Genomic DNA, 16541 nt, shown 5'->3' with positions numbered 1-16541 from the left:
TCGAAAAAGTGGGCGTGGTCATAGTCGGATTTCGGCCATTTTATATACCAAGATAAAGTGAGTTCAGATAAGTACGTGAACTAAGTTTAGTAAAAATATATCGATTTTTGTTCAAGTTATCGTGTTAACGGCCGATCAGAAGAACAGGCGGTGGACTGTGTATAAAAACTGGGTGTAGCTTCGACTGATTTCGCCCATTTTCACAGAAAACAATTATTGTCATAAAATCTAAAATTAAATGAAAAAGGGCGGAGCCACGCCCATTTTGAAATTTTCTATTATTTTTGTATTTTGTTGCACCATATCATTACTGGAGTCGAATGTTGACATAATTTGGTTTTATACTGTAAAGATATTAAATTTTTTGCTAAAATTTTACTTTAAAAAAAATTTTTTTTTAAAGTGGGCGTGTTCGTCATTCGATTTTGCTAATTTTTATTTAGCATACATATAGTAATAGGAGTAACGTGCCTGCCAAATTTCATCATGATATGCGAAATTACAGCTTGCAAAACTTTTAAATTACCTCCTTTTAAAAGCGGGCGGTGCCACGCCCATTGTCCAAAGTTTTACTAATTTTCTATTTTGCGTCATAAGGTAAACGCACCTACCAATTTTCATCGCTTTATCCGTTTGGACGTGGTTGTGGTCCGATTTCGTTCATTTTAAACAGCAATCTGAGATGAGTGGCCAGGAATCTACGTACCAAATTTCATCAAGATACCTCAAAATTTACTCAAGTTATCGTGTTTACGGACGGACGGACATTGCTAAATGAATTTCTTTTTTCCCCCAGATGATTTTGATATGTAGAAGTCTATATCTAACGGATTACCGTTAGGCGAACAAAGTTAATATAATCTGTGAGCTCTGCTCAGCTGAGTATAAAAATGCTTAGCTTACGCTAATCGTGAACTTATATTTCAATACAATTTTGACTATGGAACGAAAGACTGAAGACACGAACTTGCAAACATCACTAATAGAATAAATTACTGCTCTAATACAACATACGTGATTTTAAGACTCCAATTTATACGGTTTTAAATATTGCATTATCCGATTGAGCTGTGTGAAATATATGAAAATTAACAATCGAAATTTATGAGTATTTCTGGGTGTTGTTATGATGCAAACGACGATAGTTTTACATTAAAAAAACTATTATCAGTTAAATTTATTTATATTTATTTTATACTATTTAAATTTATTTAAATTCTAAAATGGCAACGGTCCAAAAGAATTTTTAAAACTTTATTCAAATTTTTTCGAAATATTCGAAAATTTAACAAGTTTTTATAAACAATTGTTTTTGTTTTATCGGTCTATTGATAAAGGATTCAAGGTTCGAAACGAGCTCAAGGCCAGAACGATAATTTTTTGTAACAATTGTTAATAAACCAAGAGCACTCGGGAAATGTCAAACAAAGGAATTGACAATAAACAAAACCAACATTATCAGTGTCTTGCAAAAGATGGCGCAACGCTGATCAAATATAATTGGTAAAGAGGAATAAGAGTAGCAATTTATCAGTCTTGGTTTGACTTGGTTTCACACCGCTGTATAGCTAAATGGTTAGCGCAGCGTGCCTAAAGCGTACTGATGATGAAGGTTTAGCATCCTTCGAAATGGATCTATCTGCGCAGCTAGGACAGGTTATCTGAAAAATTTTCTACTTACTATTCCAAAAACAAAAGACAATTTTTCAATTATAGAAAAATTAAAAAAAAAAAAACAATAATCATTACAAAAAATTATTGTTCTGGCCTTGAGCTCGTTTCGAACCTTGAAGTTTTTATAAACTTTTATGAAAATAAAATATTTTGTACTTCGAATTTTCAGTCTTCTTAAGTGTTATTTTTTCAAGAACATTCTTCACGTTTTTGAAAAAACAAAAATTTCGCCAATTTTTTGAAAAATTTCAAAATCTACACTGAATTTTCGAAGACCAGAGAAGTTTTTAAGAATGTTATTGATATTAGAGAAAAATTACAAAATTTGCATGGCGATGGTTACTAGGACATGTTTCTGAATTTTACTTTTTCATCAGCTAGCTTTTCAGTTTTTGAACTCAGAATAAAGAATAAAGAAATCCTACATTCACACTGGCAGATTGTCTCTTAGTATTGCCTTTTTGTTGCTATTCCTTTCATATACAATTGGGCACATACATATATACTACATTATGGATTAGAAACAGCAAATTGTGGGGAATATTTAAAGGCACGTTCACCGGAACTTCATCAGTGAAAGTATATGAAAATTAACTCAACTTAAAATTTTCATAAACTTTTTGAGTATTAATTCTTTCTGAAACGTTTTTTTAGCTTTTGAAAAATAATACTTTGAATTTTCGAAATTGTTTAACCAAAACAATGTTAACTAAATTCAAAATATTTCCGAAAAATATGCTTAGTTTTTAAATTACTTCTCGAAATAAATGAAAAAATGCTTTCCAATGTAAAAACGTTTTAGAAAAAATTTTAAAATTCAAAAGGTTTCTGAAAATATTCATGAAATTTTCCATATATGCAAAGCATTTCCACAAAACTTTGAAGTTTTGTTTTTTTAATAACAAACATGTGAGGACTCAAGCTTTTAAAATTGACTTTAATGCGTTATATCTCACACAGTTTGGCATCCAGTTTTAAAAACATTTTCGAATGTATTTAAAAACTCGCGAAGTTTTTAAACATTTTTTGAAAATTTCAATGTTTATACGTCGAAATTTCATGAATTTTTGAGTGTTATTTTTTAATTTCCTTATCGTTTTTAAAAGATCTATGATCAATGAATTTTTAACGTTTTAAATAATTATGTTTCCTATTTTTAGGACAGTATAACCAAAACTATTTACCCAATTTCATAAAAAAAAGCAATAATATTGGTTTCTGCAATGAATGAAGAAATGCTATTCAATGTCAAACCCTTTTTCGAAAAAATCAAAAGGTTTTTGAAAATTTTCAAAAAAAAATATCTGAAAGAAAGAAAATATACTTCAAATTTCCTGAAAATATTTAAAATTTATTAATAAAATATTTTAGAGAAAAATTAAATCGAGCGATATCAGTACGGACAAGGCAGCAGCTATTTCGATTAAATTTTATAAATCTCTTCAAAACCCTTTCTTCCGAGATAATCACTCTATTGACGAACAAGCTCGAGCACTTTGGAGTCCAATCTCATAACTTTTTCGAAAAAATTTGAAAACTCGGGAAGTTTTCAAAAAATTCAATGTTTATGTGTCAAATTTTCAAAACAATCTTATGTTTTATTTTTATGTTCTGAAACATTATTAAAAAAATTTTTTAATTCAAAAAATTTCTAAAATTTTAAAAATATATCACTCGTTTTTTCGAAATTGTTTAAACATAATTAAGTAAATAAATAAAATACATGATATGCCGGTGATGAGATTAGAGCAGAGCTGCTTCCTCAATTTGTGTTTTTATTTTTAAACGGGACCTGCATGTACATGCCAACTCCAAACGGCATCGCCGAGAAGCTTTTCATTGTGAAAAACACTTTGACTGCTGCCAAAACAATGTCGAGGGGCGACCTGCTTAGAAAAATTTGTCTAGTAGAAACATGTTTTTAAAGATTTTGATGTTGCACACCACGGCGATCACATCAAAATTATGTTAATAAATTTAAAATATATTCGAAAAATTCAAAAACTCTAGTTTCTGAAATTAGTTCAGTGAGTGAATGAAAAAGGTTTTTTGAAAAAGTTTAAAAATTCACAACGGTTTGAACATTTCATTAAACCTTTGTGTGCTTCGTATTTTCGAAATTGTGTAACAACTTTTTAAATCAATTTCAAATCGGCTACGAAAAATTCGAGTTTTTTAAATTATTTCTGTGAATGAATAAAAAATAGTATCCAATATAAAAAATATTTTCGATAAGAAACTAGAAAAATTTAAGAAGTGTTTTAAGATTTTAGATTTTTTTTGAGATTTTCAAAAACTTCTTGAGTTAGGTAGTTATTTCGAAAACGTTTTTGAAATTATTTGTATTATTAAGTTTAATTGCTTCTTTTTTTTTGAATAATTTTTTATTATTTTTTTTAACTTTTTTTTTTAACAATTTTTGTATTTTTTACTTTATATAGTTTTGTTGTGTACTTCATTAAAAAAAATACTTAAAACTAACAAAAAATAATTAGAGGTGCATTTGTTTTGCTAGTGTTGTTGTATTTTGTGAATACAGCTGTGCATATTTACAATTGTTATACTTTTTCCGCTTCAGCGGTAAAATTTTACCATAAAGTAAATTTTTGGCTGTAAAACCACTTTCTGTTACCAAATTTTATAACCACAAAAACCATTATGAATATATGAATAGAAATTTTTTGTGTATTAAAAAGTTTTGAACATGTATATGTATGTATTTATATAAGAAAGTTTTTTACTTTCATTTTAAGCTTTTCACAAAAAATGCTGCACATTACCTGCTTGAAAATTGTATATCTTTTGTTAAATAAAACACAAATAACACAAAATAAAAAATTATTTATTTTTATTTAAATGTAATATATATGTAAATTTATTGATAATATCTCAATTTTTTAAGAATAATTTATATGGATATTTTGACTACGCTTAGCACGTCATCTGCTACTAGAAATTATTTTTTATATTTTTTTTGCGAAATTTATTTAAAATTTTTATTTTTACAACCAACAGCACTTAGTAAACAAACACACTCACACGCTCAATCACACATACTCAAACAGCAAAAGCTCATCATGTACACAATATTTTAAACACAAAACATGCAAATTTTCAATTATATTGACTTTAAACTACAAAAAAACTAAAAATGTCACAGAAAAGCAACAAAATCTTTCCCAAAACAGATTGCCAAAAAACTAGACACAAACCCGCATTTCTCGCTTCCTGTTCACTGTCCAACACTTGCCTGCCAAAAAAGTTGTTTTCCTTTTCAATAAAAAATTCCCACCCAACAAATAAAATATACGTAAACAAAATTGTTTTTTGTTGTTAAATTTGTAAACTCTTCCGTACTAACGAAAACACGCTTCCATCGTCTTTTAGATTCGAACACCGACTGCAACAACGATCATAACAGCAAATACGCAGACTCGTCGTCCACTGTTGAGCGTGCGCCGGCGCAAAATCAATACACCGAACGCTTCATCAGGTATAGCTTACCAGACGGCTATAACGTCAGCGTCGACAACGGCAATCACGACCCAAGGTCAAACGGCAACAACAATTACAACAGCAAACACATATTATTCAACAAACAGTGATGAACTGCAAATAATAACAACGGAATTACCAACGACCTTTAATAAGCAACAACACCAACATCAACAACAACTAAATCGTAATCGTACTAAACTGATAGCGCCGGCAGTAACAGCAACAGCTTTAACAACAATAACAAATACTGACCCGACCGCACCATCAACTACAACATCATTATCACCATCATCATCACTATTATTATCACAGCAATCATCATCGTCATCATCATCACCGACCGCAGCAGCAATTATTTTAAATACCGAAACCTCCAATAGCGGCAGCACGAACTTCAAATCTTACTTGAATACAAAGTACAGAGCTAAACTTTTGGCTACAACTTTGTCTACAGGCGCATCACCAACAATAATAACAACAACGCCAACTATTGAGGCAGCAGATGCAACGACCACTACCACATCCAACATTAATGATATCATACAAACAGCTAACGCCAACACTAAACAGCCGTCAACTTTGTTACGACGCAAATTTCAGACACGTCGTCTCATAACAACAACAACTCTAAGTCCCACGGAAGTTAGCGGTAAGTAGGGGCAAACAAGTTATTTTTTAACAATAAGCAATATGTGGTGGTAAACGTTTGGTGTTACATACACACATGCGAGTCAGGGCCGGATTTAGATATTTGATGCTCAAGAGGGGGCCACCAAATTTTTTTAGTACCAAAAGTTTCAAATACTTATATGGCAAATATCCTAAAATGCTAATTGAAATTTTAAATTATACCTATTTACTTCACTTAGAGTCATTTAGCGAGGTTAGGTTGAATGGCTGCCCCAGGGTACACCTAGGCCAGCGTTGTGATACTACGAAGAGACACTATTACCTTCCACTTCGAACCATTTTGAGAACCTGATAAAGGCTACCAAGTCTTTGATGTCGTACTTAATGGCCTGACGCAAATTATTTCGAAAGGGAGCTCCCAGAAAACTAAGCCTTGCACCACTTTGCGCCGGGCAGTTGCAGATGAGGTGAAGCACTGTTTCTTCCGCTTCATCCTCTTAACAACTCCTGCAGCAACAAAGATAAGGCACTCCTAATCTTTCTTCATGCCTATTCATAAGGCAGTTCCCAGTTAGTACTCCTACAAGCATGGAAATTGTATCCCTACTTAAGTGACGGGATCTTTTAGGATCCCATTTTGGCCAGGTTTCCTTCGATGTCTGACATCCCGGCGTTTGTAGCCATCTTTCGTCGGCTTGACGGTGGTTGTGCTCTTTTAGCAGTGGCTTGCATGTGGCAAGTGGCATACTTAAGCGTTTTTGGTCAGGAAGAATCTGCCAGGTTGTACCCTGCTTGGCGCGTTTCTCTGCAATGTACTTTCCCTCGATGTCCCTGTGCCTCGGAGCCTCTGTGTGGTATACATAGTTGGGCCTCTCTTGGAGAGATCGGTGACAGTTTAGTGTTAGTTCAGTATTGAAAGAGTAAGTGCCAAGATATTTGACAGCAGCCTGGCTGTCGCCGAAATTAAGGTTTCGTTGCCGATATTGTGTGTCCCATAGCTAATACTTCTGCCTGGAAGACACTACGGTGATCGGATTAAGGTTTCGTTGCCGATATTGTGTGTCCCATAGCTAATACTTCTGCCTGGAAGACACTACGGTGATCGGATAGTCTGAAGGAGAGTTGGAGGTATAGGTCCCTGAATAGACCACCTCCAACTCTGCCATTTAGCTTAGAACCGTCGATGTATATGCAAATCCCGCCATGAACAGCAGAAGGCAAATTATCTCTACTGGGAGTGTTTACCATAAAACTGTTGTGGTCGCAGAGCGATCCCTGCTAGGAGGTAGAAACCTGTATTTGTTCAGTATGCTAGAGTGTCCTGCCAGCCTGTATGCTGCCAGCGAGGCGCTTGAGGTTTTGGTACTACTGTGAACTTTAGCACAATTGCTGATGCATGATTGCCAAAATGTAAGTCCTTATCGAATGTCACCACCCAGTAACTAAGAATGTAGGACTGTCGGAAGCGCAATGCTTTGCTTTGTCCACGTTGTAAATAAGATCGCCGAGGACTTGGTCGGTGAAGGTGCCAAATTTCGCGAGGTATAAAAACTGGAAAACTGTAAAGCTGTCAAAATCCTCCTTGTGCAAATACATACACACCTTAACTATATCTACGTACGTGTGTATATTTATGTGATAATGAAAACGTGATTTCTGCACTTTAAATTCCTGTTTTGGGCGGATACCGACATTACTCAGAAGCAAACTTTTCTTCAAATCTCTGCAATACGGCGCCAAACTAAATTGAAGTTCTGTGGCATGCGAAACGGCATTCCTCAATGAATTGCAACGCTTAGTAATCAAAAGTTTACTCATAAGTTAGTAAATAGTTATAGCCAATGCTCCCGGGTAACTCCTAACAAGTTAAAAAAGGTCGCAAGATAACTGTTATTGAAGGAGAAATAAATTACTTTCTGTCACCTCACAAGTATCCGCACCACACCACCAATAGTTCGACTACTCGCGAGCTCAATGTTATAAGCGACCAGCAAAAATATGAAAGGTGTGGGTTTTATTTTTCCGATTGGACAACTCTCTTAAGCGCAGGACTGATCTTACCTCTGCTCGATAACCAGCTAGATCCAATGGTAGGATGTCAAGAATGAACTTTTATCGTTGAATGTTCCTTTAATGCCTTTCATTCTCCTTTTGGAATAAGGATGTTTCAATATTAGAGGAAAGCAAAAAAGCAAAAATCAAGAAATGTACCCTTAACAGGAGGTCCGCTATAAAGAAGGTAGATGGAATGAAATCCGTCGCGATAAATGTTTTGATTCCAGTTATCTGGGCGCCAAATCATGAGGATAACTTCTGGCTCGAGCAGCCACTGGCGACCTAAACGTGTCTGCCTATGGAGACTATGCTATCTTGCTGACTACTTTTTCTCTGCTTCTGGAGAGGTGGATCTGGAGTCAGCTAAGTAAGTGCCGATACAAACTCTTGCCGTGCATCAAGATCTTTTTAGCCTGACTGCAAGCGCTCGGCGTAGTGTTAACAAGGCACTGCCCAATAGGATTCTATGCAGTGAGCCTTAATATAGAAGACAGTCCCAGGTTTGTTAGCTGCGTGTAATATGACCAGATGAAATCATTTAGTCGGATTATGCTGAGCTAAAAATCTGGCTTTTGTGGGATAAAATGCTCCACTTCTGGAAATAATGTTATTCCATAAAGAGATCTTGCTCCAAGCGCAAGTTGGCAAAGTTTTGTTGTACTCGGATAAATGATTTGCATCTTAGGTATCGAGAGATAATAGTCTTTATAAGGCCGCAACAATGTCCTCTGCTCCTGCGTGTTCTAGAGAGCAGCAAGCTCATCTGCCTTCTTGTTAGATTATCCTATATCTTCTTTAAAATGGCATGTTGAATAGAAAATAGTTTGAGCTTTAAGGCGCTCGCTGAGTTCGGGAACCGCCTGGGTATGGACGTGGCGCGGGAGTATTGCAGAAATTGTCTCCAGTCTTGAAACCTTTCATCAGATATATTGTGTTATTAGTACAGTAATTTGCATCTGAATATAGTTGTTGGTCTATTCAGGATCTCAATATTGCAAACCCGTGTGTTTAAAGCTTTGATTGGCATGAACGCAACAGTAAATTGGATGTTGTTGTTAATGTACGAGTGCTCCGCCCCATCCAATAGGTGCGATCCTTATTGTCATCAATGCCGTTTAACGGGGACCAACAAAACGTACAGCTTGAACAGGGTTGGATTAAAGAGGCAGGGTTGTTAGAGGTGTTGGTTTCACATTGCAATTGAAAGTATGATTGGTGTCTTTTGGAGACACGTTACAAGCGGGGCATTGAGTTATGTTGGGGTTGATTCTGGATAAGTAAAAGTTTAACATATTACAGTATCCAGATCTAAGTTGAGCTAGAGTTACTTAAGTCGCCTCGGCGAGGTTGCTTATCTCGTTAAGGGTATTTGCATTGAGAACGGGTTTCACCGTCAAATTGTTGGTATAGTAACTTGAGGACTTTTTGTGTATGTGTCTGAGGAACTTTCTGTGCTTCTTTTCTTAAAACGGCTTACTACTTGAAAGCCGAATTTTTCATAATGCTTCCTGAAATGACTCATTAAGTTCCAGTGAGGCGGGGCCTCGTCAATCAGATATCTGTTGGCATGCCCAGGTTTCTGGGTATTCAACTGAAACAGTTTGTCCAGCATTGCATATCTCTCCTTTTGGGGAGTATTCTCGCTCCACTGTGTAGATGATATTCTGGTGACATAAGGAAACTTCTCGTCGCAGTTCTGAGCGTTTTGATAAGCCTGTAGCTTCTGAAGTGTCTTTCTTTTCGTCTTGGCCACTATACCGGAAGTGCGCAGCATACAAACGGCCAGCCAACTGCTCTATAATGAGCATATCTTTGTCTTTCCCCCAAGTGCTGCCAGAGAGGCGCTTGAGGTTTTGTTACTACTATGAACTTTAGCACAATTGCTGATGCATGATTGCCAAAATGTAAGTCCTTATCGAATGTCACCACCCAGTAACTTAGAATGTAGGACTGTCGGAAGCGCAATGCTTTGCTTTGTCCACGTTGTAAATAAGATCGCCGAGGACTTGGTCGGTGAAGGTGCCAAATTTCGCGAGGTATAAAAAATGGAAAACTGTAATTCTGTCAAAATCCTCCTTGTGCAAATACATACACACCTTAACTATATCTACGTACGTGTGTATATTTATGTGATAATGAAAACGTGATTTCTGCACTTTAAATTCCTGTTTTGGGCGGATACCGACATTACTCAGAAGCAAACTTTTCTTCAAATCTCTTCAATACGGCGCCAAACTAAATTGAAGTTCTGTGGCATGCGAAACGGCATTCCTCAATGAATTGCAACGCTTAGTAATCAAAAGTTTACTCATAAGTTAGTAAATAGTTATAGCCAATGCTCCCGGGTAACTCCTAACAAGTTAAAAAAGGTCGCAAGATAACTGTTATTGAAGGAGAAATAAATTACTTTCTGTCACCTCACAAGTATCCGCACCACACCACCAATAGTTCGACTACTCGCGAGCTCACTGTTATAAGCGACCAGCAAAAATATGAAAGGTGTGGGCGCAATGCATTTCGTTCGGTAAGTTATCGCCTACCGTAAAGTGAATAAACTTCTAGAATGTTTTATAATGATTTGCTCTTAATTATACTGATTTGCGCTTGTCCAATCGTGGACAGCGCGGATTGAAAACTTTGAGCACTAACAGTTTTTAGTTTGTCTAGGACGTGTGGAAACCAACATCATCCTTTCTCGTCTCCAATGGCACTCTTCACCATTTTACAGCTACTGGTTATTCTGGCGTCGGCCAGTAATTTTGGCACAAATCACGCACTCACTTCAACGATATACAGTGTGTCATGTGTTAGAGAGTTTGACATCTTGTCGAACAGTGAAGTGGCTATAAAAGTGCTGAGATGCCAAACTATGCGATCGGGGGTGAGTATGTGAAATGGCTGCGACCCTGGTCGCCCAAGTAGCTATTTAAAGCCGTTTTGATGCCATGTGCGATCGGGCGTAGTCGGCAAAAATCGATATCGGTATGGATCACCGTTTTGCTCAGTACAAGTCGGCGAGTACTTAAAATCGTTTGCAATTGCAGCGAGCTACTTTTTAGTGATGATTAAATGAGTGCCAAAAATACTGGTCAGCTAAGCAAGCGCTAGGTATTGAGATTCTTCTGGACGGTTGTTGATAACATACGCTCAACGATATTACCAAGGCCCATCTCCCAATCGAAATTGGAGCTTTGGCGTGGAACTGCGCTAGGATCATCTATCCGGTGCCGTTCAGTATTCTGGAAAGCCCTAATTAAGGTGGTTGAGTGAAGAATGAAGAGGTGGAGTTATCCAATCACTTCATGCTTAACTGCCCAGCTGCTTCACTGAAGAGGCGTAAACATATCGTTAGTGATAACGTATACGAGTCCCTGGCGAAAGTTTCGTCATCGATGCATGCCTCATTCGGAAGTATATCGCTGCTAAGTTTCACTTAATGATCAGTAAAATAATTTCAAACAAATTTTTAAGTTAAACGGTTTTATTGAAAACAATTTTTACATTAAGTAATAATAATACTAACAGGTAGAAAATAATTAGGTAGTTCCTAGGTACTAGTCATCACACTCCTCATCAATCTAGGGAGTTGACCAGACAATTAAATAAAAGCGTTGGGCACGTGAAATTTCTAAAAATGTGAGGCGTAGCATAACCTGTTTAAGGTTCAGTTGGTCTTACTTATGACTATCAATAGAAATTTGATGCGTCCAAAGTTTTTAGTCTTTATTTAATTACCTATTATTTCTCATTCTATTTAGTTCATTTAGTGACTCATTATTACAAGGACTCTTTCCTGACAATTTGTTACGATCTAAGTCCTCAATACATAATCCATCCAAAGACTTTACTCGACTCAGCGCCACGTATGCCTGTCCCTCATCGAACTCCAAAATATTTTGATGTCACTTCTACCCTTTATTCCAAATATGAGCCAGTCGGAGCACAAATATTATTTTTTTTAATATCTCGATACCTGCGCCACCTGGCGGCGATTTTTTTCATATGTCGCTTTCTATTCATGTATGTAATATGTATTCCAAATATGAGCCAAATAGGAGCACAAATACAATTTTTTTAAATATTTTGATCCATGCGCTACCTATCGGAGTTTTATTTTCGTATTATTGCATTGTCATCGGGTTCTGAACTATATTCCAAGTTTCAAGCTTGTAGCTTATTGGGAAGTTACTTTAATTTCAATTACATTCGCCGTCCACCCTGTCAAGTCAACCTAAATAAAAACATTTAAAAATCACTGTAGCCGTTCCTCTATGCAAAACTCATTACTTTTGAACTTTTGAATATATTTTAATGACTTAAACTTTACCTAAAGCTTATTATATGAACTTTTAATAGTTAAAAACACAAGGTGCCACAGAAACAGGGTGATTGACAGTAATTCGCTAAAGTTGACAAAAAAGAAATGTTTAATCCTAAAATTTAATCTTCTTAGTTAAAACCTGAAGGAAAAAAATTTAATTCGGCTTATAAAGATGTACCATAAAACTAGATATAATAATTATTTTGAGGGGCGTATCACTGCCCACCTAAGATGAAAGTTTGTAAACTCGATAGACGCATTGCTTCTTTTATATTCTTATAAAAATCTAATGTGTATGATTTGGGATGAATACATATACACGGTGCCACAATAACAAAGTACTTCAAAACTCATCTTAAAATAAGAATATATTTCGATTTAATCTTTTCAAGGATTTTTCAGTAGAAGCCCCCGTAGTGCGTTAGTGGTAGTGGTGTCACAATTAACAGTAAAAATGTTCAGGTGACCGGCTTCCACCTAGTGGGGGCAGCTGCCCCCAAACTTACCTTACCATGGTAAACCTTACCAAGTAGCGCATCTAACAGCTGATCGCTCAAAATTAGCACACACACACAAATATCTCTAATGGCCATATTACGAAAATCTTTAAGGAAATTCATGTTAAATTTTTAAACAGATATAAACCCTGATAATCTTGGAATATATAGCACCTTATTTGCAGTAATTAAGAGAAAATGTTTTCTTATATTCAGGTATTTAGTTATTTTTTCTACATTTCGCTTCAATATTGATGCGAAGATTGAAGGTATATTGATGCAATGCAACTCTGCTCTTCCTGCTGTTCTTCATTCCACTTCATTCGACTGCTTTCTTTTACTGCCTTCCACTCTATTCGCAAAATATACTCAATTTAAGTTTCCAAACTATATGGTAAACAATGCACTCCACATTCACCGTCCAACTTTCCATCATTCACCTTCAAATATCGGCCATTCATCATACACCATCAAACATGTCCCGATCAACCATTATCCCATTCACCGGCGAACCATTCACCAAACACCGGCTCATGATTAAGCAATCCCCTTCAGCACCCACCAATCAAGTCTTCATCATAATCTAACTGCACCGGTCGTGGTGGATGCCAGACAAAGGCTTACATATGTATATGACCGAATTTGGGTATTCGTCAAACTATTCACCGTCTGCCTTTTTCTGAGTAATTTTTGGCATCTGCTTGCAGCTATAGCGTATTCCATTGAGCTCACAGTTACCCGGCCTGCTTGGTAATAAACATTTACGATTTTTCAGTGAACTCTTATTTTGCAGCACTCGCTGTGACACACCCGTGTTTTGTGTTTTGTTTTGATGCTGACGAATGCGTAATTTGACTGAGAAGTGTGTAATGCGGTTTGACTTGTGTTGATTAGGCGAAATTATATCTTAAGCTCATATGACTGACTTGAATGAGTTTTGATTTAAATGGCATTTGATATCATTTGCACATATACATATATATTTAAATTAAAGGGTTTAATTTTTAAAAGGAATTTCAATTTCAACATTTTGAAGATATTTTGTCACTTAGATACTTGCGTTACATTTTGGGAACCATTCCCGAAAACTTACGTCAACTAGATTACACCACATCGATCCTCTCTATAGACAACAAATTCGCAATCAGAATCCCAGAGAGGCATTTATGGGATAACGCCACTAACCTAGACCCAGAGTACATGACCATCTTCACGGAGGGCTCCAAGCTCAATGGTAACGTGCGTACTGGAATCTATTCAGAGGATTTTCACTTTCCCTAAGCATAGGGCTGCCAAGCCACTGTAGCGTCTTCCATGCGGAATTAACTGCAATAATTGGCTGCTATCTAAGGATCCTACATCAGTAGCAATTTACTCTGACAGTCAAGCGGCAATAAAAGCCCTCCAAGGCAAGAACACTTCATCGAAATTAGCAATAGAATGCAGACAGACCATAAACGAACGTGCATCGAGGTGCGAGACAGCTGTCGTATGGTCACAGCGGTGTACCCGGTAACTGTGCTGCCGATGAACTAGTGAGGAAGGCTACTGAACAGACAGAGCTAAGCCACCTGAAGGACATTGCCCCCCTTATGGCTGCGTGTAAATAATGGGTCACATCACTTTTCACCACGAAGGCAAATTCCAGATGGACGTTGGAACCCATATGCGATGTGTCCAAACAAACCTGGCCTCGCATAAATGAGAATCAAACTAGGTTCCTCATTAACCTCAACCGTCTCTCTGTATGTCCACTGATCGGGATATTAATGGACCACTGCCTGATTGGAATACACGGCGAACTCATGGGAATTCCAACCAACGATTTTTGTCTGAGCTGCAGGGATGAAGAGGAGATAGAAAGCGTCGAGCACTTCCTCTGTAGATGCTCTGCTCTAGCCAGTATACGAATGGAATATCTCAATAAGTGCTTCATCTACTGCTTAGCAGAACTTGGCTCTGCTGAAGTCGAAAATATTCTACGCTACAAATTGGTCAAATTATTACACATCTAAAGGAGGAAGGGCTATAGCTCACACAGTAGTATCACAATGGCCAGCCAGCCTAAGTATTCCCCTCACATTTCTGGGGCAGACACTTTAACCTAACCTATTTACGTTCGACAAAAGAAGCTACTCTGCAGACTCTTTTACGTTGTAATTGAGTAAAGTGCAGGGCAAAATTTGAGCATTGATGCTTAAGCAAAGCGACTAACGAGTGCTCTGGGAATTTTTCGACTTCATGAAAATTATAGCCTAGAAGTGCAACCAATTCCGAGGCCATATAACAGACTTGCCAATAGGCGTCAAGTCGCCCATTGAGAGGGGTTTTAAGGTTGGCCTTTTAACGCCAACCATTTTTTGCTTCAATTTTCAATACTCACGTTAATTTGTGGGTATGCAGCCCTATGCGCACACCCGCTCACACACACAACGCTTCTCTACCTTTTTAGTTCCAAATTATTAAGTTTAATTCAGTTTATTTTTCATACACAGTTTATTTAAATTTATTTACGTAGGTCTAGAACTCCACACCTTAGTTTTACCTAAGTTATTTTAATCTCTATTTATAATTTAAGTTCTACTGTTCTTAGTCTTTTGCGTCATCTTTATATTCACAATATTAGTTTTTAGTTTTTTTGAATTATACTATAAAATACTTTTTTTTTACTTTCAACTTTAGTTTTCTAAGTTTCTAATCTTTGTTCTGCAACTTTTTCACGACCGACCAATTCAAATATCCAAACGAAACTCGGCCGGGTTCGTTCTTCACCCAAGCTCAGCGGCCATCATCCATCATTTTTTACTGCTGAATCAATTGGTCCTGCAGAGTGCAATTGGCATTGCTGTTCAGCAACAGCTAACAGCGATGCCACTTGCGCTCAGGGGTGTATTTAGTGCGTAAAGGCGGGTAACGCAGTGCGGTTATCCACCCTTCCTTAGAAAAAGAAGAATCTGACAAGTTGATCAGATTTGTCATATTCTTGTTCCTATGACTTTTAAATTGTTTTGGTTGAATGAATGTATGATATTAGGGTGTTCCTCCCCTTTTTCTCATTCGTTCAATCAGAACAATTTTTTTCCTTTTACATATGAAATTTTGTTAATATTAATTCAATTACTTACATGTAATTTGTTTTCTAATTTCTATTGCACTAAATTAATATATTATATTTATTACAAATAGTGCGTGCATATTAACATTTGGTTTTATTTACATGCAAATTGAAATTTTTGTTTTCGTATATTAATATAAACTTTAATTTGAAATTTCATGCTTCAATAACAGAGTAGTGAAAATTTAAAATTAATTACAAGCTAGTTTGTAAATTTGTATGCGAAAAAAATTTTCAGTTTACCTTATTGATTCGGTTTTTGTGAACGGTTTTTTCCTTTTTATTTACTTCATCAAAACCGTGACATTAACTCCGTCAATTTTTGTGACTATATATGGTCCTTGGTAAATGCTTTCGTGATTATTTCTAGGTTCTTTTTGTACTACTACCTTATCGTTTATATTAATTGCTAACGGACGCGCCCTCTTATCATAAAGATCCTTATTTTTAATTTGATGTTTATTAATTAAATCTTTTGCTATTTTATGTGTTTTTTGTAGTCTATATTTTACTTCTTTTGCATAATTTTCAACATTGTAAATTGGATCGATTTGTTCCTTTTGAACTTCATTTGGTAAGGTAACATTTTGCAATGGTCGCTATCAAAATTAATGTCAAACATTTTCATCGCCTACAGTTCGCGACCAAAACTTGTCGCAGGCGATAAAATGAAATGCTAGTTCGACGAATGGATGGCGCTGCTGTTGGTATTTGATCTAACTTATATCGCACTGAACGTACTATAAACCAC

The 16541-nt window shown here is 36.2% G+C and overlaps 1 protein-coding gene across 1 annotated transcript in view; it reads left to right on the top strand.

Annotated features, from left to right (window-relative positions):
* Nucleotides 1–16541, top strand: part of Cht6 (Chitinase 6) — a 267684-nt gene that overhangs the window by 207281 nt on the left and 43862 nt on the right. Inside the window, exon 13 of the mRNA XM_067779453.1 lies at nt 5062–5821. Coding sequence (XP_067635554.1) covers nt 5062–5821 — 760 coding nt within the window. The remainder of the gene's footprint in view (nt 1–5061; nt 5822–16541) is intronic.

Source organism: Eurosta solidaginis, chromosome 4, assembly GCF_040869045.1.
Source record: "Eurosta solidaginis isolate ZX-2024a chromosome 4, ASM4086904v1, whole genome shotgun sequence".
NCBI lineage: Eukaryota > Metazoa > Arthropoda > Insecta > Diptera > Tephritidae > Eurosta > Eurosta solidaginis.
The sequence above is the reverse complement of the archived record's forward strand: the minus strand, read 5'-3'. Positions and strand labels throughout refer to the sequence as shown.